This window comes from Rhinolophus sinicus, chromosome 9 (assembly GCF_057876585.1).
Source record: "Rhinolophus sinicus isolate RSI-liver-muscle chromosome 9, RSI-T2T, whole genome shotgun sequence".
Lineage (NCBI taxonomy): Eukaryota > Metazoa > Chordata > Mammalia > Chiroptera > Rhinolophidae > Rhinolophus > Rhinolophus sinicus.
Window position 1 is genome coordinate 11522491 of NC_142509.1, and position 27285 is coordinate 11549775.

The following is a 27285-nucleotide window of genomic DNA, read 5'->3' on the forward strand; positions in this document are numbered from 1 at the left end:
ATGATGTGTTTTTATTCCTTTATTTAATGATGTGGTCACTTATAGGGATTGATTTTAGAATGCTAAACTAATTTTCATTTTGGACTAAAACTCACTTGGTCACTCTATAATTCTTTTTTTTTATCAGTGGGTTTGATTTGCTAATACTTTGTTCAGGAGTTCTGCAGCTATGTTCGTGATATTGACCTATAATTTTCCTGTAATGTCTTTATTAGTTTTTGTTATGAAGGCTGTCCTGGCCTCATGGAACAGGTTGGGAGGTTTTCCTTTTATTTTTATACTCTGGAAAAATGTATGTAAGATTGTTATTACTTATTCCTTGAATGCTTGAAATAATTCTCCAATGAATCCATTTGGGTGTGGAGTTTTCTTACAAATTCAATTTCTTTAGTAGCTGTAATAAGACTATTCAATTTTTTCGTTTCTTGTTTCAGTTTTGGTAAGCTGTGTTCTTCAGGGAATTTGTTCATTTCAACTAAAATTACAAATATGTTGGGAAAAAGTTGTTCTTGATGTTCTCAGAATCTTTTTAATGTCTGTAAGCTTTGTAGTTGTATCTCCCTTTTCATTCTTTATATTGTGTATTCTGTTTTTTTCAATGAATCTTCCTATAGCTTGTGCTTTTGCTTTGATTTTTCTCTGTTATACACCTGCTTTCTATTTCATTGATTTCTTTTTAAAATTTTTTTCATTTGTATTTATTTTTTGTATTTTTCAATTATAGTTGACATTCAGTATTATTTTATATTAACCTTTTTTTCTTTCGAATTTTCTTGGATTAATTTGCTATTTTCCTAGCTTTTTGTGATGGGAGCTTAGAACATTTATATTTCAACTTGTCATATTTTCAATAATATGCATTTAGAAGTATGAATTTTGCTCTGTTTTCATTATATCCCTCATATTTTAACCTGTTGTATTTTTATTATTTGTATGAAAATATTTTATAAATTCCATAGTGATTTTGTGTATTTGGCTCATGAATTATTCAGACATTGTTGCTTAATTTCCAAACATTTGGGAGAATTTCTAGTTATCAGTAATTGATTTTTAGTATAATGCTGTAGTTGTCACAAAACACTTCACAGTTGTGTATTTGTATTTGTAGAGATTTGCTTCATTGTTTACTGTATGGTCTGTTTGTAAATGTCTTGTATACACTTGAAAAGAATGTATATTCTGTAGTTGTTGGATTTAATGTTCTGTGTTAGTTTGGATTGGAACATTGGGTTCAAATCTCCTGATTTTTATGGTTTGGTTATTCTGTCAGTTACTGAGAAGTGTTTGTTAAAACCTGCAATTGTAGTTGTGGGGTTTTCTCTTTTCCTTTTAGTTTTTTCAGATTTGCTATATATTTGGAAGTTGTGTTAGTTGTTGTACATAGATTTTATTATATCACCCTGTTGATTTGACACTTTTATTATTGTGAAATGTCCCCCTTTATCTATTTTAAATGAATTTTGAGTCCATTTACTTGTTTTTTGAGATATAATTCACATACATGAAATTTACTCCTTTATCTTTTTTTTTTTTTTTAAAGGAGGGCCCAGCTCACAGTGGCCCATGTGGGGATCGAACTGGGCCAATCAACACCAAAATTGTTGCCAGCACCACACTGTAACCAATTGAGCTAAATGGCCACCCCAGAATTTACTCCTTTAAAGTATACAATTAAGTGGTTTCTAGTACAGTCACAGAGTTATACAACTACCACCACTATTTAATTCTTGAATATTCCAGAAAGAACGCTCTTACTCATTAGCAGTAACTCTCCATGTTCCCATACTCCGAGTCCCTGGCAATCTCCAATATACTGTCTCTATGGATTTGACTAACCTGTACATTCTGTATATATGGAATCATACAATATGTGGCCTTTTGTGTGTGACTTCTTTCATTTAGCATAATGTTTTTATGATTCATCCATGTGATAGCATGAATTAGTTCTTTATTCTTTTTTTTTTTAATGACTGGATAATATTTTATTGTATGGATCTGGTACATTTTGTTCATTTTTTGGTTGATGGGCATTTTGCTTGTTTCCACTTTTTGGCTGTTATGAGTAATACTGGTATGAGTATCCATGTGCACATCATTGGCAGATATGTGTTTTGTTTCTCTTGGTTAAATACCTAGGAGTAGAATTGCTGGATCATATGGTATGATTGTTTAACATTTTGGGAAACTGCCAAACTTTTCTACAGTGGCTGCAACATTTAAATTTGTACCAGCAATGAATGAGGGTTCTAGTTTCTCCACATGTCTGCCTACTAGCCCATTTATTTAAAAAATTTTAATAATATACTTGGATTGTAGATTACCATCTTGATTTTTTTATTTGCCTTGTTTATTCTTTCTGCTTTTATTCTTCCTTTCCTGCTTTCTTTCAGAGTAATCAAGTATGTTTTATTTTTCAAAAGTTTCTCCTCTAGCAGCTTTTTAGTTATACACCTATTATTCTTTTAGTGGTTGCCATAGTGATTGTAACATACATCTTTGACCTTAAAATTGAACTTATTTCACTTCCCAACCAATTGAGGACTCCTAAACTGTTTGCATGTAGTTTTCCTATCTTTTGTGCTTTCTTATGTTTATTATAAACCTCAGAGGATTTTTGCATTAGTGTGTTTACATTAGTTTTTACATTAATATTTACATATGTTTTTCTACTTTTTGTCCTTGTTTTGTACTCTTTGTGTATTTCTATAATTCTTTCAGTTGGAAGAATGCTACTTTTTTTTGCAGGTCTCCTAGTGGCATTTTTTTTTCAACTTTTGTTTGAAAATAACTCATTTTACCTGCTATTTTAATGGATGATTTTGTGAAGTAGAGGATTCTAGGTTGGCAGTATTTTTTTTCCCATTTATTATGCTGAAGATTCACTCCATTATCTTCTCATTTCTATTGAAATGTTCTCTCACTTTCTAACTATTCCTCTTTTGAAGTCAACTTGTTTTATTCTCTGGCTGTTTATAAGAATTTCTCTTAGTTTTTTAAAAATAGCAGTTTGAGTATAACATACATAGGGTTTTTGTTTTTTTTAAATCTTACTTGAAGACTTCTTCAGTCTGCAGTTCGATGACTTTCATTAGTTTTGAAAACTTTTGAACCATTATTTTTCAAATATTGCTTTTGTCCCTTTCTTTGATCATATTTCTTATCGCTGAGTTGCTAGTTTAGACATATTTGACACCTTTTACCAAGTCTATTGTGTTTTATGTATTTCTGTTTTCTTTTTTCTCTACATTCTTCAATGTGGATATTGCCTACTGAACTATCTTCCAATTCACAAATCCTCTCTTTAGCCATGTTCATTGTTCTCTTAAACTCATCCACTAAGTTTTTAATTTCAGATATCTTACTTTTCATTTTTAGGATGAACATTAGATCGTTTTCATAGATTCCAATTTTATGTTGATATTCTTTTCATCTTTTTTTATATGAAGATATTTTTTTTAACATATTCATCATAAATGTGTTTAGAAACTTAACAAAAATTTAAATAAATTCTCCTTACCAGCTTGCATATCTCTCTTCTATCCCTGCTTTGCCCTATGGAAGAAATTGATTGTGATTCAAATTCATCTTGAATATTAGAGTTTAGAAAGTTGTTGGTTGCCCCAAGACCTCAGTTTTCCGAATAGAAAAGTTATAATTTCATAGATTATCTCTTTTCTTCTCGTTAGGCTGGGAGTTATGCTTTTTACAGCTTTCTACATCATAACCATAGCCATTTAAAAGCTCCTTTCCAATAATTCTAAAATCTGAATCAATTGTATGTCTCTTTCTGTTTTGACTACATTTTTTTCAACTTTTATTCATTTTTTAAAAAAGCATGCCTTATAATGTTTATTTGTACCAGATAAGGTGGATGAAAAATATACAAGGGGACTGTAGAATATTACTTTACTCTGAAGAGAGTTATTTTTTCTTTTGTCTGTTCAGATCATGTTGAAACTTGGTTTTAGGCTTTGTTTGAGCTTGTCTATTGCTATTTACTCCTAAGGCATAGCTTTTCTGGAGTCTCAGTTGAGATCCCGGGTACGGTCCTCCGGCACCCCTTCCCCCTCTCCTCCATCTTGTCAGTGCTTGCTTGCCAACCTCCATGTCTTCAGCATGGCCGGCTGTGAAATAGAGTTGGCTCTTTAGTTGCCCATCAGCTGTTTTTTGATAGGTTTCTTGACATCTTTTCCTGTATGTTTGTATGTTGAGGAATCGGTTAACAACTTAAGGGGAATTTCCATGTAGATATTTTGGGCTCTTTCTTTACAGGTCTTTTCTGGGGGGGGGGGGGGGGGGGGATGGCGGCAGTTTTTTTACCCTAAATCCCCTCCTGCTTTGCAACCCCAGTGTCCAACCTCTGCCTCCTTAGCCATATTATACTACAATATTATGCTTGACCTGTATTTTGCATCATTGATTCAGAAAATCCTTTATACAAAAAGAATGATTAAATGTGGAATTCGCTTCATGGGTTTTCTTACCTCAAAGAATGTAGACCCAGAAATCCTACCTGTATTGATTGCTTTCCTGTGCCTTCTGACAAGTAATTTTGTATGTTTGGTCTAAGTATTCATTGTTGTTCTCCTTGGAAGTGCTAGTTTAATACACCATGCTCTGTAAATTGGAAACAGAAGTATTTCTTCTTTCATCCTGGAATTTTACTAATGCTTACTTAGCATAGTACTATAAATATTGATGGCTGTTGGAAATCTTCAAAGTTTCAACTGTGCTGAACAGATAAAATCAGTCCTTATATAATAGTTAACATAGACCATAAAGATTAACTAGTTATAACCTTTTGTCTCTGGAATAAATGCAGGTGTTTTGTACATCAGGAAAGATCTTAGAAAATTAGAAGAAATGGAGGAATAATACTAGCCATAAAAGCTCTTTTAACTAAACTTTAGATCTCATATAATTTTCTATTCTTTGAATTGTGATCATTGGAAAGTTTTCTTAGAAATAGAAATTCTTATCACAGTTTTTCATGTTTTGATCTCTAGGAAGATGAAGTCCTCGGTACATTCTGAAGAGGATGATTTTGTTCCAGAACTACACAGAAACGTTCACCCTCGAGAGCGGCCTGATTGGGAAGAAACACTTAGTGCAATGGTAAATCAGTTTTATGTGTATGTATGTGTGTATGTGTGTGTGTGTGTGTGTGTGTGTGTATATATATATATATATATATGTATGTATGTATGTATATGTATATTTTACTTAAGTTAAAGGAACTGAGGAAGCATTACTCACAGAAAAAAATTTTGTTGTTGTTGTTGCATTGTTCATTCGTTGATGAAATATATATTAATCTATTCCAGGCAGTGTTTTAGATTTTGTGAGCAGCACCCTGAATAAAACACAAATCTGTGGAGCTTATGTTTTAATGGGATAGGAGAAAAAGCAATTAATTACATAGCTAATATGTCAAGTGGTGGTATGTACTATTATAGAAAATTAATGCAGAGTAGTAGGGTTACAGAATGGTAGGGATAGAGTGTGAAAGGACAGTTGCTAGTTATAGAGGGTGGTCACAAAGGACCTCTGGGAGAAGGTGAGATTTGAGCGGACACCTGAAGGATATGAGGGAGTAAGTCGTGTTTATCTGTGAAAAGGGCATTTTGGGCAATGGAAGAACAAGTTAAAGATTATGCATAGGATTAAAAATTGTTGGAAAAACACAAAAGTAGGACAGGTTGCTTAAATAGAACTGGGAGAAAGAAGAAGAAGAGGTGAGAGAAGTGATTTGGATGGGTGGAGAGCAGATCGTATAGTTTCTTGTGGTCCATTATAACAACTTTGGTTTTTTTATGCTGAGTGAGATGAGAAACCACTGGAGGATTTTTGGCTGAGAAGTGACATGATCTGGCTTAAAATTTTAAAGGGAGTCTCTGGTTGGTTTCAGTAGGCTACAGGGGCAGGAAATAAGGAGATGAGTTAGAAGATTACTGTAATAGGGTACAGTGATGGTAGCTTGAACCAGGATGGTAGATTTGGCGAAAAATGGATAGATTCTGGGTACAGTTTTACAGATAAAGCCAACCATTTTTGCTGACAAATGGGATACAGAGAGTGAAATAAAGCTCTCAAGGATGAGTTCAAGTTTTTTGCCTTGATCAACCCGAAGAATGGAGATGCTGGAAATGAGTTTTGGTTGAGGGTTAGGTGGAAAAATACTATGCAGTATAGTTTTCCACATAAGTTTGAAATACCCATTTAATCTAATATAATTTCTTTGTAATTCAGGTCTATTAATAAGAACAATAAAATCTTTTTTGTGGAGAATAACCCTTTATTTAATCGTAGTTAAAAGTTAGTGTTTCTTATCAAAATTGAATGCAAATTGTTCACCTCTCAATACTCATCTGTAATGAGATTTTACGTATTTCATTTTTGAAAATGCCTTTTCAGCCAGATATGTACTGCCAAATACTAACATCAGTTTGTGAGCATATGATTTTAATTGGGCGTATTCATCATTTAAAAGGCATTTACAGAATTCTGTTAGATTTTTCTCTTCATATTTGCCTTTTAGCATAACAATATATGTCAGACTTCTAATTGAAGGTTAAGTAGAAGCTCTTCAGTTGCATAGTTAAATGAATTTTGCAATAGAGAAATTAACTTGCATTTGTAATATGGTCTGAAAAACCCTTTTGGAACTGTAGTTTGAGCTTGGAAAATACATTCTCTGTAACTTTATGTGGTGGTAGAGGTCTCTGATCTTGCTTCAATGCTTGATATTTGGGAAGTATGTATAGCAGCTCATGATTACTTGTGATTCTATGTAATACCGTAGTGTAACTTTCTCATATAAGCTATGGTTTGCCTTGTAATTTTAGAAATAACATCAAATCTGCAGCAGCAACTAATTAAAAAAGCCATTCAATAACAGAGATTCAGTAACAGAGGTTGAAAGTATATCCAGTTAGCCTTTTCTGTTCCACACATTTTTAACCAAAATTTGTTATACTGTATCTTAGTAGATTCTACTTCAGTTTGTACTGAATGAATGTTTGTTGAGTTTATTTGAGAGTGTTGTCACCTGTAGTTGTCCCACGTAGACTGTTCATAGAGGCTAATTCTTGAGCCTCTTTAAAGTCAGCATTGGCTCCTCAATAACTGAGCAATGTTGGTTACATTTATTGACTCATCAAGAGTCAAGGAAAACCACTTGGAATCATTTGCTTTTTTAAAAATTTACTATTGATTTTGGTCCCCATAACCTCAACTCTTCAAGCAACTGTTCTCATTGAAAAGGCTAATAGGCTTGCAGTTTGTTTTCAATGGATGCATTTCTTGGCTGCTATAGTCAAACATGATTTAATTGACCCACCTTTGGTAAAATAAATGGTAAATGGCTTTCCTTGTTTGGCTAACAAAGGAGTTACCTGGAAATTTACTTTGGATATAATCTTGTTTCTATTTTTGTGAAGAAATTCTGTGTGATGATATATTCTGTTTTAGAATTTTTGAATTTTTCAGATTGTTGCTTTCCTGTGAGTTGAGACTATTTTGATGAGTGCAAAGTTTGGTAATATTGATGTATATTCTATTCTTTTAGCACAGCTGTAGTGTCACTACTATAGTAAACATAATGTTTTGCCATCCAATTTGATAACAAACCTCACACTTTTCTATGCTTTAAAAGCATGACATTCAAAGTCCACTTATCTCTGCTTATTTTTACATGATCTGTACTAATGGGTAATTTAAAAGTGGTGGTATGGTGATACACGTGGAACTTGAAATGCTGTTGAGCTAATACTGCAATTTATGGTGTGCTGAGCAACAGTGTGAACTGATGAGAGTGAGTGCCACATAAAGTCTCTTTCGCAGCTACTCAGCTTTGTCATTGTAATATGAGAGCACTCATAGACAATACATAAATGAATATGACTGTGTTCCAATAAAAGGTTATTTGTGGGCACTGATATTTGAATTTCATGTAATTTTCACATGCAATTAAATAATCATTCTTTTGATTTCCCCTCCATACATTTAAAAATGTAAAAATTAATTTTAGCTCATGGGCTGTACAAAACCAGGCAGTGGGCTGGGTTGCCGCTATTTTCTTGACCCCTGCCTTATCATATAATTGTAACTCGAGATGTAAGACTTTCTTAAACCTTCCAGATAGAAAATCATTTTATTTTACTTCTCATAGTATGTTGTTCATATCTCTATTGTAATAATCTCATTGTAGTTAGTTATGAATGTATTTATCTCCCTTACTATATTGTGAGCCCTCTGAGGAAACACTGGGATCATCTTCTATTCGTTTTATTGAAGGATAAATTTAAAAAAGGATATAATCATGACCCTTATACAAATATAAAATGAACACACACCAAAGATATTTAACTCATTAATTAGTAAAGGAATCAGTTAAGTGTTATAATGGGTTCAAAGGAGAATTTAAAGAGCCTTACTGTTACAGATCAGTCATGCTATTGATGCAAATGGATGCAAAACTAGCAAAATTGTTTAGTTCCACTAGATACAATTTGCATTTCTATGGATGAGAATTACTTCTACTGTGAGTTTTCTACAAGTTAACTTTTACTCTGCAGAGATGTAAAATAGCCTAGGAAAAGACAAGCAAGTCCCAGTTCAACCCCTGTTGAATCAAGTAATCCCTGGAGGTGCCAGCATTCCATTGAAAGGATAGTCAGTAATCTCTTTTGCCCATTTTTAAATCTTACACAATTTTTATGACCTCCGTAAAAATCTACATTGAATTTATTGAATGTGAAGAAAGGTGGTGTTTGTTGTTAAGTTTGTTAAGTGCTATAATTCTCTTTAGAAAAATCACATTCCGTACTTTGCTAGGTTGCAAAAAGTGTACAGTGAGTAATGAAAAGGATATAAATGAGATTAGAAGTGTTATTTTACTATACTTTCTCTAGAAAACCACATTGATTTTACTGAAGTAAGAGAAAAGAAAGTTTGAGAACTTTTTCTTTTCCAATAATAATTAAAGTGAAATACCACACTGAGAATGAAGTTTATTATTAAGAGAAACCCTTATAAAATATATATTTTTTTAATTTTCTTTTTGAATTACAATTGACATACAATATTATATTCATTCCAAGTATACAACATCGTGATTAGACATTTATGTAACTTGCAAAACAATCACTCCTAAAAATCTAGTACCCGTCTGATACTATACATATTAATAGTTATTACAATATTATTGACTATATTCCTTATGCTATACTTTATATCCCAATGTCTATTTTGTAACTACCAATTTGTACTTCTTAATCCCTTCCCCCTTTTCACTCATCACACCAACCCCTCTCCCATCTGGCAACAATCAAAATGTTCTCTGTATCTATTACTTTATTTCTGTTTTATTTGTTCGTTTATTTTGTTTTTCAGATTCCACATATAGGTGAAATCATACGGTATTTGTCTTTCTCTGTCTGACTTATTTCACTGAGCATAATATCCTCTAGGTCCATTCATGTTGTTGCAGATGGCAAGATTTCATTCTTTTTTATGGCTGAGTAATATTCTATTATATATTTATATACATATATATGTATATAAATGTATATGTATATACACTCAATATATACTAATAACAAAAGATGAATACCAGTCATCTTTGACTTCAGCAATTACAAGAGGTGCTCAAAGTGGTTACCATCAGCATACTTTTAATACAGTTTTTTTCTTTCTTAAAATGTGTATACATTTTTTGACACCCTCTATATATAACACTTATCCTTTCATCTGTTGATGGACACTTAAGTTGCTTCCATAGCTTGACTATTATAAATAATACTGCAGTGAACATATGCATGCGTATGTTTTTTCGAATTCGTGTTTTGCGTTTCGTGTTTTACCCAGTAGTGGAATTACTGGGTCCTCCTTTTATCTCTTGTTATAACCTTTGTTTTAAAGCCTATTTTGTCAGATATATATAAGTATTGCTACTCCAGATTTTTTTTTTTCATTTCCATGAAATAACTTTTTTCCATCCCTATACTTTCAGTCTGTGTGTATCTTTCAATGTGAAGTGAGTCTCTTGTAGGCAGCATATGTAAGGGTCTTGTCTTTTTATCCATTCAGCTACCCTGTGTCTTTTGATTAGAGCATTTAATTTATTTACATTTAAAGTAATTATTGAGAGATACGTAGATATTACTATTTTATTATTAAATACTTTTTTTCCTGCTACTTCTAAATTGCTGATTTGATCCTCTGCTTCATGTAATTTGCTGTTAATTCCTTCTAGTGTATTCTTCGTTTCAGTTATTTTATTTTTCATTTTGGACTGGTTCTTTTGTATGTTTTCTGTCTCCATTTTTATGTTCCTATCTCTTTGTTGACATTCTCCCTGAGATCATTCAGCATCCTTACCACCAGTGTTTTGAACCCTGTGTCTGGTAGGTTGCTTGTCTCCATTTTATTTGGTTCTTTTTTCTGGAACTTTGTTCTGTTCTTTTATTTGGGACATACTTATTTGTGTTCCCATTTTGGCTGTCTTCCTGGATTTGTTTCTGTTTATGAGGTGGAGCTGCTCTGTCTCTTGGTTGTGATAGAGTGGCCTTATGTAGTAGGTTTCCTGTGGGCCTAGTGCCATATTCTCCTTGGTCACTTGAGCTGGGTACTCTACTTATGCCCCTTTTGTGGGGTATGTGTGCCCACTTGTTGTAGTTGAGCCTTGGTTGCTGTTTGCTTGTTAATGGGAGGGGTCGACACTCAGGCTGATTGGTTGTGAGGACTGGCTGTAACTACAGTGAAGGAGCTGTGGTGCAGGGCTGACCCTATGGAGCAGGGTGTGTTTTAGCAGGGCTCTGGTGCCTTCCAAATCCACCGTTTGAACGTGTCGTTTTGGAGGTGGTTGGGTGGTGCTCTAGTGTGGTCTGAAGCTGGCCACCAGGTGTGTTGTTTCTGTGGTCTCTTGCGAGGGCCTCTGATGCAAGCCAAGTTTACCTGCTACCTGTGACCTGCCTGGGACCAGTGGGTATGAGCTACAAAGTGATCTGCAGATGGTTGCCAATTGTGCTGGGCTTGGAGGTGCCTTTGATAGGCTAAGCTGTGAACTGAGGCTGGCTGCCACTAGTGCTGGGCTTGAGGCTGCTTAGCAAGAGGACAGGGCACATTGAGGCCAAAGGTTGCTTGTTTGGAGTCTGTGAACCTTTGTGAGATTTTGGGAAAATCCTCAGCATGAGTCAAGACAGGTCATTTGTGTGGCAAAGCCACTAATAGTGGCTTGGTTGGGTCCACAAGCTGAGTGGGGCACGGTTTCATGGAATCACTAGGGAAGGGTGAAAGGTGTTAGCTAGGTTGATGGAGACTTAGATATGGTGCCTGCCTTTGAGTGCAGGCTGGGTGGGAGGAGAGCTCAATAAAGGACCAGTGGCTTCTTCCAGCATTTCTATCTGGGAGAAACCTACCCTTCCAGCCCCCTCCCTTAAGCCAGATAATTCACTTCTTTCCAGTATGTCCCTAGAGCCTTTTGAGCCACTTGCTGAGCCCTGGAGCTCAGAGTGAGTGAGTCCGTCAGCATGTAAGTCTGTGCCTGGGCCCTTTAAGAGGAATGCCTGGGACTCCAGCAGCTCTTAATCTCACTTAGCCATAATCTCCTTTTCAAAGCCAAAAGTTATGGGGACTTCTCTTCCTCACACTGGAACCTTCGGCTGATGTGAGGCTGGATGCCTCACTACTCTGGGGGTACCTCCATAGCCAAGACATCCCTCCTGATTTTTAACCACCACAAATGGGTGTGGGACCAGCCCAATATGTTTCTTCACCCCTCCTATAAGTCTTGATGTGGCTTCTTCTGTATATCCTTATAGGACTTCTGTTCATCTAGACTGCAGGCATTTCTCAATGATTGTTGTGTAGTTTATTTGTAATTTTGATGTGGTCATAGGAGGAGGCAAGCACAGTATTTACTTACTTCACCATCCTGACTTAAGACCTTATAAAATATTTCTTGTGAACAATTCCATTTAATTAATTTTTGAGTTGCTTTAGAAATAAAAGGGCTTAAATGTTCAGCTTTTAATGATTTGTCTGACATAGCCAGAATATTAGGTTTTAAAAAATACATATTTTAAAGAAAGCCAGAAGTTTCTGAATTGTTAAGGATTTAAAAGAATTTATTGTCATTTTTGATTGTGATATAATTGATAGATAACATTGTTTGTTTCAGGTGTACAAACATAATGTGTGATGTGTATGTATATTATGAAATGATCACCATAATAGTCTAGTTAATATCTGTAACCACACATAGTTATAGATGGATTTTTTTTCCAGTATCATTTATTTTTCCCCAGAATCTGTATACAATTAACTGTAGCAAGACAGTGTTCAGTATTACTTAACCCTCCTTTACTTTAGGCTCTTTGAACTACCTCAGTATTTGTAAATGTGAGAATTCACGTTCAAGTAACTGAAAAACTAAAATTTGACATACCAACAAATTTACTCAATATTGATGTTAACTATACAAAATTTTATATGCAACATGTGGACTTTATTACAGAATTTGGCCTTTGTAAACTAGCTTACACATCAACAGTTACTCTTTGCTTATCTATCCTAACCTATTAAGTGTTGCACCAACAGACCCCTCCCATAGCTTTTTACTATGTAAACAGATGATTCCTCCCCTTAAAACAAGGTGAAACACCCCAAAGTTCCCATCCAGAACATGTAACACCAGAAGTAGGTTATGGGCAACTCTAAGTCTTACCTAAGTAGTACCATGGGAAGTTGCAGTGGTGACCAAAAGAACACACAGGTTTCTCATTAAACTTTGTTTTAATGGGTCTCAAAATTCTGTGACAGATTTTTGGTCAAGTTGTTTCCGTTAAAAAGTACTGATTTTAAAAACTAATAACTCAAAAACTGCCACACACAAAAACAAATGGTCCACAAAACATTCTCGAATTGCCACAGGGAGATATCAGTGGTGATCCCACGCTCGCGTTCAGCTTTCAGTTTATCCAAGACCCAGGCATACTTGAAGGAGCCCGTTCCCATCTCAGCAGCCTCCTTCTCAAATTTTTCGATGGTTCTTTTGTCGATCCCACCACATTTGTAGATCAGATGACCAGTAGTGGTAGACTTGCCGGAATCTACGTGTCCAATGACAAGGATGTTGATGTGTCTTTTCCTTCCCATTTTGGGTTAGATTCAGTGGTGGTTTTCACTACACCTGTGTTCTGGCGGCAAACCCATTGCGAAAAAGCTATAAATAGATTTTTGTGTGTGTGTGTGATGAAAACTTCGGATTTAAGCTCTTAGCAACTTTCAAATATACAATACAATATTATTAACTATAGTGACAGTACTGTACATTACATCGCCAGGACTTATTTTTGTAACTGGAAATTTGTACATTTTGACCTCTTTCGCTCATTTTACCTACGCCCAGCTCCCTTCCTTTGATAGCCACCAATGTGTTCTCTGTATGTATGAGTTCAGTTTATTTTATTTTTAATTTTTTATATTCCACATATAAATAAGCATATGGTATTTGTCTTTCTCTGAATTATTTTACTTGACATAATGCCGGGCAGTTCATTTATGTTGTCGCAAATGGCAAGATTTACTTTTTTAATGGCTCTGTGTGTGTGTTTAAATATTTCAGGATATTTAAAGGTTTTGCTATTATGTCAATGTGTTAATTTTTAAGTTGATTAGCCCCTGTTGCCCAGTAGAGAATTTGTGATAATTATACTAAAGGCAGTTGCTAATAATTTTTCCTAAATTATTTTAAACATTGCTCCTGAATAATTGTTTCCCTGCTGCTAATTGGTTCTCTCTGAGGAGGTATTTTCTAGCAGAAGTGAACTCTAAAGGCAACTCATTGGCTGCAAAATAACTAATTTTTTAATCAGTATCAGAAATCATGTTTTTTTGCTTTACTATTCCCATCCTATTATTCTCAGTTACCACAGAGAATTAAATAGGAATAAATATATAGCTTACTTCTGGGGCTTATGTAATGACTATTTGTATGATTTGTAAATTATCTAAGTATTTAAACTTACCTGCCTCCTTCTTTGATACCTATTTGTTTTTTTAGCACTTACACATTAGTAGTTCTAGATAACATATTGGAGGCAATAAATAAATAATCATATTACATAAAATCAACTTTATGTAATCTGTTTTTAATATAAAGTGTATTTTGTTATATCAAAATTCCTTTGGAAATATTCACACCAATAACTCAGTTTATTGAATTTCTTTTTGATATACAGGTGACCCCCGTATGACATGGTTGTTAGGTTCCTAAAAAGTGCCCTGTTATGCGAATCCGTGATATATGTGACAAAGAACTAGTATAAAAACGGGGGTTAGGTTCCCAAAAAAAGGAAAAAAAGCTACTATATTTTTATAATTAAGAGAAATATCTTTATTAAGGTGATTTTCTCCAAAAGTATAACATAGTAATATGTATTAAATAATGTTTTCTTCGTCATCACTACTGAGTTTTCATTACGTTCTGTGTTGTTTGGGGATTTCCCTAATTTCAATTGAGAATATTTTTTGCTCTTAAAAGCTCTTATTATGCTCCGTGTTGTTCTGGGATTTCTCTAATTGTCAAACCGTGTTAGAGTGAAACCGTGTTCTAGGATGCTGTGTTATATGAGGGTTTCCCCAATTCTCGACCGTGTTAGAGCAAAACCATGATATAGAAGTACCGTGTTATACGGGGGTTACCTGTACTTATTCTTTAATAATCAATTTAATGGTGCTGGGAAAACTGTACAGATACATGCAAGCAAATGAAATTGGACCACCTTCTTAAACCATATACAAGCATAAACTCAATGGATTAAAGACTTAAATGTAAGACCCTAAACCATAAAACTCCTAGAAAAAAACATTGGTGGTAAACTCTCTGACATTACCCTTAGTAATATTTTTACTGATATATCTCCTCAGGAAAGGGAAACAAAAGAAAAAATAAACAAATGGGACTACATCAAACCAAAAAGTTTTTGCATAGCAAAGGAAACCATCAACAAAATGAAAAGACATCCTACTGAATGGGACAAGATGTTTGCCAGTGATACATCTGATAAGGGTTAATATCCAAAATTTATTAAAAAAAACTCATACTCGTACAACTCAACGAAAAAAAAATCCAATGAAAAATCAGCAGAGGACCTGAATAGACATTTCTCCGAAGAGGACATACAGATGGCCAATAGACATATGAAAAGATGCTCAATGTCACTGATCATCAGAGAAATGCAAATTAAAAACCCCAATGAGATATCACCTCACAACTGTCATCATCAGAATGGCCATCATCAATAAATCAACAAACAAGTGTTAGCAAGGATGTGAAGAAAAGGGAACCCTTCTGCATTTTTGGTGGGATTTCAAATTGGTGCAGCCACTGTGGAAAACAGTATGAGGTTCCTCAAAAAATTAAAAATAGAACTTTTCCTTTTGACCCAGCAATTCCACTCCTGGATATTTATCCAAAGAAATCCAAAACACTAATTCCAAAATATATATGCACCCCTGTGTATATTGCAGCTCTATTTGCAGTAACCAAGACATGGAAACAAACGAAATGCCCATCAACAGATGATTGGATAAAGAAATTGTGGTACATATATACAATGGAGTATTACTCTGCCATAAAAAGTGAAATCTTGCCATTTGTAGTGACATGGATGGACCTAGAGAGTATTATGCTAAGTGAAATAAGTTAGACTGAGAAAGACAAATACCATATGATGTCATGTATATGTGGAATCTAAAGAACAAGATAAACAAATAAATGAAACAAATAGACTCATAGATACAGAGAACAAACTGATGATTGCTAGAAGGGTGGAAGGTTGGTGAGATGGGTGAGAAAGATGAATGGATTAGGAAGTACAAATTGGTAGTCACAGAATAGTCATGGGGATGTGAAATATAGCATGGGAAACAGAATCAGTAATATTGTAAGAACTATGTATAGTGTCAGAGGGGTACTAGACTTATTGGGGGGATCATTTCATAAATTATATAAATGCCTAACCCCTACACTGTACACCTGAAAATAATATAAAATAATAGTAAATGTTAACTATCATTTAAAAAATATAGTCACAGGATGGGGGGGCGGTCCAGTGGCTCAGGCAGTTGGAGCTCCGGGCTCCTAACTCCAAAGGCTGTCGGTTCGATTCCCACATGGGCCAGTGGGCTCTCAACCACAAGGTTGCCGGTTCGACTCCTCGACTCCCGCAAGGGATGGTGGGCTCCACCCCCTGCAACTGAAATTGAACATGGCACCTTGAGCTGAGCTGCCGCTGAGCTCCCGGATGGCTCAGTTGGTTGGAGCATGTCCTCTTAATCACAAGGTTGCTGATTCAACTCCTGCAAGGGATGGTGGGCTGCGCCCCCTGCAGCTGGCAGCGGCAGCTGGACCTGGAGCTGAGCTGCGCCAGCTGGACCTGGAGCTGAGCTACGCCCTCCGCAACTAGGATTGAAAGGACAGCTTGACTAGGAAAAAGTCCTGAAAATGCACTCTGTTCTCCAATGAAATCCTGTTCCCATTCCCTAATTAAAAAAAAAATGTATGTGTGTATACACACACACACACACACACACATATATACACACATACACACATATATATTTATATATAGTCACGGGATGTAAAGTACAGCATAGGAATATATACTCAATGGTACTCTAATAGCTTGTATGGTGTCAGATGGGTAGTAGACTTGGTGGGGTTATCACTTTGTGAGGGGTGTTAATGTCTAATAACTATGTTGTTTTATACACCTGAAACTAATAAGAAAACCACTTTAGGGATAATATACTATAGACTTAATAAATTTAGCTTTTCAGTGGTATTGGATGATTATTAGATTTTACTCCATTGTCTCTTGTTCTTTTGTAAGAAAGGCAGTAATACTTAGACTGATTAAAATTCTGTAAATATGTTGTATTAAAGAGATTTGTTGCATTTATTTCCTGTGGTTAAGCTATGTCTGAGTTTGGAAACTGGCAATCCTGTTTTTCTTTCTTGACAGAACAAATACTGTATTCAAATCTTGACTTTCAAGTTGATTGTGTGTATGTATATGCATATATATACATATATATGTATATATGTATATATATGTATATAGTCATACTGCTGTAGAGAGCACTCCTACAAAGTTTTTTCCTTGAGAGGCTAAAGATTTTCCCTTTTACTACTATATTATAAGCAGAAAATAGTACTAATATTATTTTTCATCATCATGAAGAAATGTTTATAACATTAGTCTAAAGCTGTTGTGTTCTCCCTCAAATTCTGAGTAGAAATAATAAAAGGAATATAATAATTAAGATTTGAGTCTGTTAAAGGCAAAACAGTGAAAAGTGGTGGAAAGTCACTATTTTTCACTATGACTTATTTTCAGATGTTTTTTGCTAGCCTTGTACATAAAGATGATTTTAGTCCCGACTTCCTTTCCCCACTCATGTTGTATTGGGGTTTTTGTTTCTTGAAGAAAAGAACATTCCTGGGCTACTATAATAGAGTACATGCTCACACTAATTGCGTTTTCATGTCCTTTGTGGATGCTTATTCAGTGAAGTTACTGTTGAATTTCTGTAAAAATTTCAGATCTACCTTTATTGTTTTTAAGTATTAACTACTCATTTTCCTTAGTTTGTCTTTATTCACAGTACAAATTTAGTATTACGATCTTATTTATTGTTGATCACATAAATGTATGTCTGTATATGGATATTATTTGGCTAATGTGCCTTTTCAAAATATGAGGGCATTTTATATAAAACAATCTATTTTGAATAATTGTTATTGCACTACATATACAGCTGTGTCTTCATTGTTTAGTAATGAATGCCATTGATCTGAGGTTAGGATTTCCTGCCCTTAGGCTTTGTTCTCTATTGCAGGAGGCTGATCTCTGCAAACTGCATTTCCTAGCCTCATTTGCCAGCAAACGTCTGCGTTGGTTTGATTATGAGAGGCACTGGTAGAGGACTGGAGGGAGGAAAAGGGAAGGAAACTGGTTATTTCTCCCTCTCTTTCTGCTTTGATTGGCATCTCCACTGTGGTTCTAACTCCCATCAGATATCTCATAATTTGGCTCAATGAGTAACAAAAAAATCCATTTTATTACCATAATATGGGTACATCCTATTATAAACACGTTTCTGTTCTTGTTCTTTCCTAAATTGACTGTAAATATGAATACCTAGTTTTGCCCATTGTAGTTATGCAGAATCTCATTTATTTATGATAGTTTGTTATGAATTTGCAAATGGTTGCTGTGGTTGCTGTAAGGTAGGTAACATGCAGAGGTGGAAGAAGCTAGCTAGCTTGCTTTCTCTCTTTCTTAGTAAAGCTTTACTCCTTTCACCCATAATCCCATTTCCCACAGTGGTGAGATTATTTTGGTATGTTTCCTTCATGAGTTCTTAAAATGGAGAGAGTTTTAATTTAACATCATATAAACATTTTCTATATAAACTTTTCCAAATTGTTAGTTTCAAAGAATATTGCTTTGTTGATACGTTCCCCTTTTGATTTATAATTGTAAACCCTGTACGATTTTATTTCTCCTTTTCCCCCATTTAACACAAGCATTCCACCTTATTATTAAGGTGCTGCAGTTGAAGAGAAAACTGAATGTTCCCCATTGTACATTCTGGCAAGTGTCGTAGGTAAAGGACTTGGTTGATTCGCTGGAAGGAAGACTGACTGGTGGACATACTATAGGGACACCTATGAAGGAGGAATAAAAAACATGGCTATGTAGAGAGAAAGGAATTAAGTTTTCCTTAGGAGAAAAGAATAAAGGTCTTGAGATCTGCAAAATGGGATATGGAACAGATTGTAGCATGCACATTGAAATACACAGTTGCGAGGGAGAAAGGAGAGATGGCTGTTGCACTGAGTCAGCTCTGTGCACCTCCTACCAGGTACCTGCCCCACCTATAGAGTTTGCCCTTTCTTTTAGGGCTCGCCTTCTCGTGAGTAACATACTCCTGTGAGGGATGCGTCAGCAGGAGCCTGGGGGGACTACTGAAGTAGGCCCACCCAGATGATTTTCCTATTTTGAGATCAACTCACCTGGAACTTGAATTACATCTGGAAAATGTCTTCCCAGCACTACTATGTTAGTGCTCGAATAGCTGGGAGGTAGGGATCTTGGCCATGGGTGGGGTGAGGGAGGACGTGGAAGGGGGGGGGTTCCCTCTTTACAGTTTTGCTTACCACATTGTTATATAGTTTTTCTTTGTTATTTATACTTCACAATATATTTACAATATAACATTAGAAATTACCAATATTCCAAAATTTTAAAACCACTAATACTCCATAAAAGTTATCACCTGGAAGAAATTTATGTATACAATGTGTTGTAATTGGTGTTAAGTGAAAACTCTTAATAAACAAATTTAATGACTAATACCTTATCATATGGAACATATTATTTATGTTGCATTAATTAGTAGGACTTTGATTTATATTTTTCACTTTGATTAATATCTTTATGGTGAATTTTGCCTTTTTTTATTATTATCTTATGGGGAATTACTTATCTAAAGAATCTGAAGATCCCCGCATTACTTGTTAAAAGAATTTTGTTAATTCATATTCTAGACAGTGATGTTTAGTGTCTTTAGTACAGTATCTTTTCAGTCTTAAACGTTTTTAGTCTTTCATATTTTGATAGGAGTAAAACTATTTCTTGTTATTTTTCATTAAAAAATTTGACAACCTTTGAACTTTTTCCTACCATACTCGTATGCCTATATTAGATACAATACTTTTTGTGATAAAAATTCAGTTTAAGTACTGCAACTAACACACTATGGTAATTTGCTTCTTTCTTGGTCTCGTTTTCCTCTTTTCAGTGGAATAGCTGAATGAAATTTCTTTCAGTTCTGTGATTATATATTGAAAACCTTACCATACCGTATTTTTTCCTTAGTTAAAAATCTGTAGTACCCATTAGCATTTTGCTCATACCTGTTAAGATGAGCTTTATATAGTGTTTTGGAGAAGATAGTCATACACATGGACAATACAGAAGACGGCATTGTGGTAGGGTGACTGTAAAGTAGCCAGCTTTATGGTTCTGTGTCAGAACACAGTGTTACACTACTGTTAAATCACTTCACAGTTACCCAGTCAGCATTAGAGCTTTACTTGGATTTGGGATCAAGAGAATAGGCATTTGAAAGATGCTGTGAAGATATGTGCCAGTGGCAGGAATAGTAGGGTATTTTTATTGGTTAGGGAGCAGTGAAGCAGACAGGATAAAACATTGCCAATTCCTGTTTTTGCAAGTTTTCAATATCAAATTATGTTTTCCTGAAGTGGATGAACTGTTCCCTATGTAGTTTAACGAGTTCAGATTATAGAGAAACAAATACGTTCCTTGTTGTAGATGCCACATTTTTTCGGACTGCATTCGCTTGTAACCAGTGAGGATATACCCTTGACTTCTATTTAGTTTGTGGTAAACTATAGGCCTTAGATCTTGTTACTTGAATTCTTGTCAAACAAAGTGTGCTCCCTGCCATGCTTATGTGATTGAGTTTTGAATATAAATTCAGGGCTTTAATTTTTATTCTTGATGAACTTCACAGTCATTCTAGTTTTTGGCAGCCTATTAAAGTAAAATCTCTTTGAACTCTGTCATTTGTAGTATTAATATCCTTTTCAGTTATCGTCTATCAATAAGTTTGATAAATATGTCATATGTTTTTGTCTTTTATAAAAATTTTGAGAAATTTAGGAATGAAAGTGCCTTGTGATCTGCTACCTTCCTGTTGCAGAGTAATTTGCAGTGTAATTGACACTTAACATTCTTGAGTATTTAGTCAGCTTCAAATTACTCTTAACTGTATTAATAATGTATTCACATTTTAAAATCCTATCCACAGGTATATCACAAAGGACTCAGCTGTATGCCTTGCTGAAATCAAATTTCAGTATGTCTTCTGCATTTGTCTGTTTTGTCATTCTAGCAAGCCTTACTTAAATACACCCCTTTATCCACCCCCAAAATAAAAGAGTAAGGATTTCTACTTAAATTTTTTGATTTACATTTCTATCTCTTATGCTGAAAACCTTAGTTTTTGACATTAACAATTGCTTGTTTTAATCATCTACGTTTAATAGTTTCAAAATAATGGAAATATTATTGAAAGCAGTTTGTTTCCTTCTATTTCTAGGATATATCTAACTTGGGATCTTTTACTTTGTAGTACTGTTATTTGAAGTCATTCCTCTCTGTGTGATTAAGCCTCCAGTTTAAACTGATTAGATTAATTTGTTTTATTTGGCTTTGGATTTTAAGGGATTGCCTTTTACGATATTGTGATTTATAAGAAATACATATTTGGTCATTCAGATTACCAAAATATATTTCTCATGTATATACGAGGTGTGATAAAAAAAATATGGTGAATGTTTAAAAAAAAATTATTGCAGTAAAAGACACATTGCCATTAACCCCCCCCCCCCCCCAAATACTCCCCCTCACTTGGAACACACTTATTCCATCATTCTTGCCACTTTCGGAAGCAGTTCTGGAAGTCCTCTTCGTGAGTGTCTTTAGTTGCGTTGTCATGGCTGCCTCCATGTCCTGAATCATTTTGACTTTGGGGAAGAGCCAGAAGTTGCATGGTGCCAGATCGGGTGAATAAGGTGGATGAGGACACACCGTAATGTTTTTATTTGGCAGAAATTGCAGTACCAGAAGCAATCTGTGACATGGAGCATTGTCATGAGGGAGGATGAAACTGTTTGCCCATTTCATGTTACTGCGTTGTTCGTGACTTATGATTTACAGCACACTTTAAAACACACCTTCTCTCAACCTTAGCTCATACCCGACTGACTATACCGAACAAGTTGAAACTCGTCACACACTGTTGTTAAGATTCAGCACTCCACTTTCCATATTGAAGATCTCTGCCTTTCCATTGGATGGCACGTGGCAGCAGCATTCACCATACTTTTTGATCACACCTCGTATTTGGTCTTTGTGCACAGTTCCTTGCTCACAGCTTCCAAATGCCTTGGAATTTACTAAGTGTTGAGAGTGATTAAAGGTGTCTTCTGTTATGTTGAATAGGTGAAGTTTGGAAGCACCTAAGAATGGGGGCTAGTTGCCAGGAGAACCAACCATGCCATTAGAGGTTTGAACTTTTAGTCGCATCTCACCTTCTGGAAGGGAAGAAGGGCTGGAGGTCAAATCAAGTGCCAATGATTTAATCACTCATGCCTATGTAATGAGACCTGCATAAAACCTGAAAGGACAAGGTTCAAAGAACTTCTGGGTTGGTGAACATGTGGAGATTTGGAGAGAGTGGTGTGCCTGGAGAGGGCATGGAAGCTCCTTACCCTATATGCATCTCTCCCCCATCTGGCTGTTCCTAAGTTATGTACTTTTTATAATAAACCAGTAATCTAGTAAGTAAAATGTTTTCTGAGTTCTGTGAGTTGCTGTAGCAAATTAATTGAACCTGAGGTGGAGGCTTTTGGGAATCTCTGATTTATACCCAGTCAGTCAGAAGTACTAATACAGGTTACAACCTGGGCTTTTGACTGAATTAAGTTGTCTGAATTAAGTTGCCAAGGAGGAGGTTGTTAGAACCTCTAATCTGTAGCCCATCGGTCAGAAGTACAGGTAATAGCCTGGGCTCATTGCTGGCTTCTGAAGGTAGATGGAGAGGGTAGTTCTGTAGGCCTGAACCCTTAACCTGTGGCCACCCTGATAGTGTGCAAGAATTGCTTGGTGTTTTGTGGGAAGGCTCACTGACCCCCTTTTCCCCCTTCGAATTGGGTCCAGGAACCTAATTTACCTTACCCTCCCCCCCCCCATTTTAATATAGTTTAGTTTTACAAATCTTTTTTTTAAAAAAGATTTATTTTTATTGGGAAAGGGGAACAGGACTTTATTTGGGAACAGTGTGTACTTCCAGGATTTTTTCCGAGTCAAGTTGTTGTCCTTTCAATCTGTGGAGGGCGCAGCTCAGCTCCGGGTCCAGTTGCCGTTATTAGTTGTAGGGGGCGCAGCCCACCATCCCTTGCAGGAGTCGAACCGGCAACCTTGTGGTTGAGAGGACATGCTCTAACCAACTGAGCCATCTAGGAGCTCAGCAGCAGCTCAGCTCAAGGTGGCCTGTTCAATCTTAGTTGCAGGGGGCAGAGCCCACCATCCCTTGCTGGACTCTAGGAATTGAACCAGCAACCTTGTGGTTGAGAGCCCACTGGCCTATGTGGGAATCAAACCAGCAGCCTTCGGCATTAGGAGCACGGCGCTCCAACTGCCTGAGCCACTGGGCCGGCCCTAGGTTTACAAATATTTAAAATATATATGTGGCCCCAGAATCTGAACTACAAAATAAGGCATTCAGGAAAATCTAAATTTAGTCCCAGTCTCTTTTGTCCCAAGCTCCCCCATAAACATTTCAATTGTTTTTGGGTTTATCCTTTCTCATTTTTTTAAGAATAAGAAAAGACACATAATTTTTATATTTATCATGTTTTTAGTTAAAGGGTAGCCTATTCTTATACCGTGATTCCCCACACTACTGAATAATACAGATTACTTCATAACAATAGATTGAAATATTCCTCGTTCCTTTTATCGATGTAAAAAACGTCCAAACCTGTCGTGTTGATTTGAACCAAACTGACGACAGTTCCTGGGAAACAAAATCTCAATGGATTGAGAAAGTACTCCAGACAATGGAAGTTTTGCAGCTTATTTTATGCATTAGAATCAAAGGAGGAGACATAAGGAGGGTTACATGAAATCCATTAGTAGTAGATTAAGGTATGTTTTCTGTATTTTGCATCTAGCATAACATACACGTATAGTTTGAGGACACAACCATACACCGCTTTGGTTTTCATAATCTGACCATGAGATAGATTCTCATTTACTGGTGTTATTATTATTGTTTAATATACTGTATATTATTTATATTAATATAATGTATATTATTATATAATATATTGTTTAATATACATCTACTTCCCATTGGAGGCACTGAAGTGTTATTCATTATTAATCTGATTCCAGCTAGTTGTGCAATTGGGAACTGTAACTTTAAGGTTTAAATGGGGTAAAGGCTCTAAGAACAGATGCATGTAAATTACAATTACTACCTAAAAATTTCCAGAGGCCAGGAGGACAGTAAGAGTTTCATAAGTAAATTTCCGGTGCCTCAGCAGCAGTTACAGAGGGTCATTTTTTAATAGCCACTTCAGTTTCCATCTGAAGTAATTAGTAGTCCTTATTGGGCTAGGGAATAAGCATGTTCCCGTAATTGGGTTCTACCATTTAGACATTAAGTTCCCTTCACAGTATTCCTTTTCCACTAACCTTCTACAACTTCCTTTGTCAGTCTCAGTTTGTCTTATTTTAGTCATTCAGAAATAACCAACTTATTAGGACAAATTACTTCCTTTAACTTCTTTCAAAAACACACACATTGCTTTCCTTCCTTCTGCAATAATGTTCCTTCTAAAGTTCAAAAGAGAAATCATACAAAGAGTATTATTCATAATACAAAAGTTATCTTGCACGTCTTCGGCAATTGTCAACAGTTGGCTATATAAGAACACAGTTTGAGAAAAGCCCAAAGGACAAGTATAACTATTATTACGACTAATACTATTAGCAGACAGGTAAAGACAATCAAACAAATGGTTTTTTAAGTGCAACATCAATTTGTAGGTATACAGGCCTTCACGATGTCTTGGGATAGCTGTCCGCCTTTGATGTTGGTGGCTTCTCATCTTCAAGGAGTCTGAAGTTTGCTATAGGTGGAAGCAAGTGTCGTTCAGGGGCAGATGTCTGTTGATGGTTAGGCACCTTTTTTTTTTAGTGAGAAATGTGATTCCCTGAGTTAACACCTTTAAGTTGAGCTGCACATGGATTAGTTAGTAATGCCTGATAAAGTCCTTTCCAGTGAGGTTAGAGAGTCTTTAATTGCTATCTCAAAATCTCCTTGTTATGAGTGGTTTTCTTTGAAGTCTTCATCTCCCAGAAAAACGCTTTGAAATGAATCAGTTACCAATTTATCAATTTCTTTAAGCTTGTTAATAATGCAGAATGTCTCCTTTTAGTAAGGTTGGTTCACATGTCCCTTTATCCAGATGCATAGGGTGACGAGTGACTATTTAATGAGGAGAAAGGCTAGGCTCTGTTATGAAAAGGAGATCTCAGGTTGAGGAGTACAGTAGGAAGAGTTTTTGGCCAACACAGATTAAAAGCTTCTGAAAATTTACCTGGTTGAGTTTTAATGGTACCATTTGTACATTCCACCAATCCAGAGGACTGGGTGATAAGCACACTGAAAATGCTGTAGAATAGGCCAAATGTTACAAATGGATTGCATCCTTTGCCCAGTGAAATGAGTCCCTCAGTCACTATGTAACTCATAGGGAATTCCTCAACTGGGAATTACTGTTTTCTAATAATTACCTACCATTGAGGCTGTTGCTTTCCTGCAAGGGAAACATAGTGACAAAATACACAAATTATAACTAGCACATGATTGTATCCTCGAGTTGGTGGCATTTGGATAAAATCCAATTGCCATACTTTAAATAGACCTAAAAGAAGTCCTTGGGACCCGTGGATTTTCCTGGGTTATATTTTGGACAGATAGCACATCTGCTATACACTTTATGAGCTACAGTAGGTGAAGGTTTCCAGTAATATTTTTTACTCCATGAAGTCATCTCTTCAGGACCCCAATATGTTAGCTCATGTACATGATGCAATATAGGTAATTGAGCCCCTATAGGTAAGATTGATTTCTGATTGGGTCCAAGGCATATCTGTTTGTCTGGGTCAAAGATTTCTCCTTTTTGCTGCCATATCCTCTTTTCTTCTTCTGTAGCTGTCCATTGGAACTGTAAAAGAGTGTCGTTTATTAATTTAATAGGAAGAAACATTCTCAGGCCTGGATAATTTGGCCACTTTTTGCTTCTTGTCTAGCTGCAATGTCAGCTAAATTATTTCCTTTTGCTTCCATGGTGGCAGCTTTACAATGTCCTGAAATTTTGATAATTGCCAATTGTTTCGGTTGCTGTATGACATCTAATAATTCTGCAACTGTTCTCCTTTCTTTATGGGCTACCCTGAGGAAGTTTCTGCTTCCGCACCATTCCAAAGTTGTGAGCTACACCAAAGACATTGCAACTGACAGTGTAAATATTGGCTATTTGATCTTTGTCTGATTGACAAGCTAGATCAATTAATTCAGCTTGTTGGGCAGATCTTATTCAGGTAAATAGAAACCTTCAGTAATGTCCACCATGGAAGTTATTGCATATCCATCTCAATAATGTCCCTATTTATTTTTCAGGTAAGATCCATCTATAAAACAAAGTAAGTCAGTATTATCAATAGAGTTTCCTGTAAATCATTCTTAGGAACAAGAAGGTGGTCAGTAAACAAAACACAATTGAGGGAGTCTTCATCCTGCAAAGAAGCTAGCAAAGATGCTGACTTAAGACTGTTATATCAAGTTAAAATAATTTTAGGTGAAGAAAGCAAGAGTACTTCATAAAAAGCCAGTCGAGTGACAGAATGTGGTGTTGAGTGTGATGAGAGTTCAGTGGAGATTCAACATAATGAGAAACATAAAGGAGAGCCTGTAACTCTTTCTTCCATTTGTTTGCATAACGTGGCTGTAGCAGAGATGGCTGTCATGCAGGGAGGGAGTCCTTTGCCTACTCGGTCCAATTGCTGAGTATAATATTCTACACGTCTATGATGATCTCTGTGTTTTTGAGTTAAAACTCCTAAAGCATTTCCTTTATTTCCATGTATGTATAAAAGGAAGAAACTTTATAATAAAGTTGTCCCAGAGCAAGAGCTTTATTATTATTTTTTTTTAGCTTTTTTTCCTCTGGCAGCTATTGTTTTATTAAACAAATCAATTATATTTGGACAGGTAACTTATGTGACTTTTTTTCCCTATATCTTTTGGTTTCAGAAGGGTACTGTCCAATTAAGTAATGTTAATAATCACAATAAAAGTGTTTACATTTATCCACAAATTCTGAGAAAGGGGGAAAAACCAGAACATTCACACTTAACCCAATGCGGTATATCTTTTTTAAAAAATATTTTTATTAAAATATATCCAACATACAATAGTATGTTAGTTTCAGGTGTACACCATAGTTATTCAACATTTAAGACGTGATCACCGTAAGTCTAGCAACCATCTGACACTGTACCATATTGTCACAATATTACTGACTATATTCCCCAGGAGCTTTAGATA

The 27285-nt window shown here is 35.6% G+C and overlaps 1 protein-coding gene across 4 annotated transcripts in view; it reads left to right on the forward strand.

Annotated features, from left to right (window-relative positions):
• ARHGAP32 (Rho GTPase activating protein 32) overlaps positions 1-27285 on the forward strand; it is a 330288-nt gene that overhangs the window by 112732 nt on the left and 190271 nt on the right. For all 4 annotated transcript variants that reach the window (XM_019713045.3, XM_074321761.2, XM_088800825.1 and 1 more), the window contains one exon: positions 5007-5115. In XM_019713045.3, coding sequence (XP_019568604.3) covers positions 5007-5115 — 109 coding nt within the window. The remainder of the gene's footprint in view (positions 1-5006; positions 5116-27285) is intronic.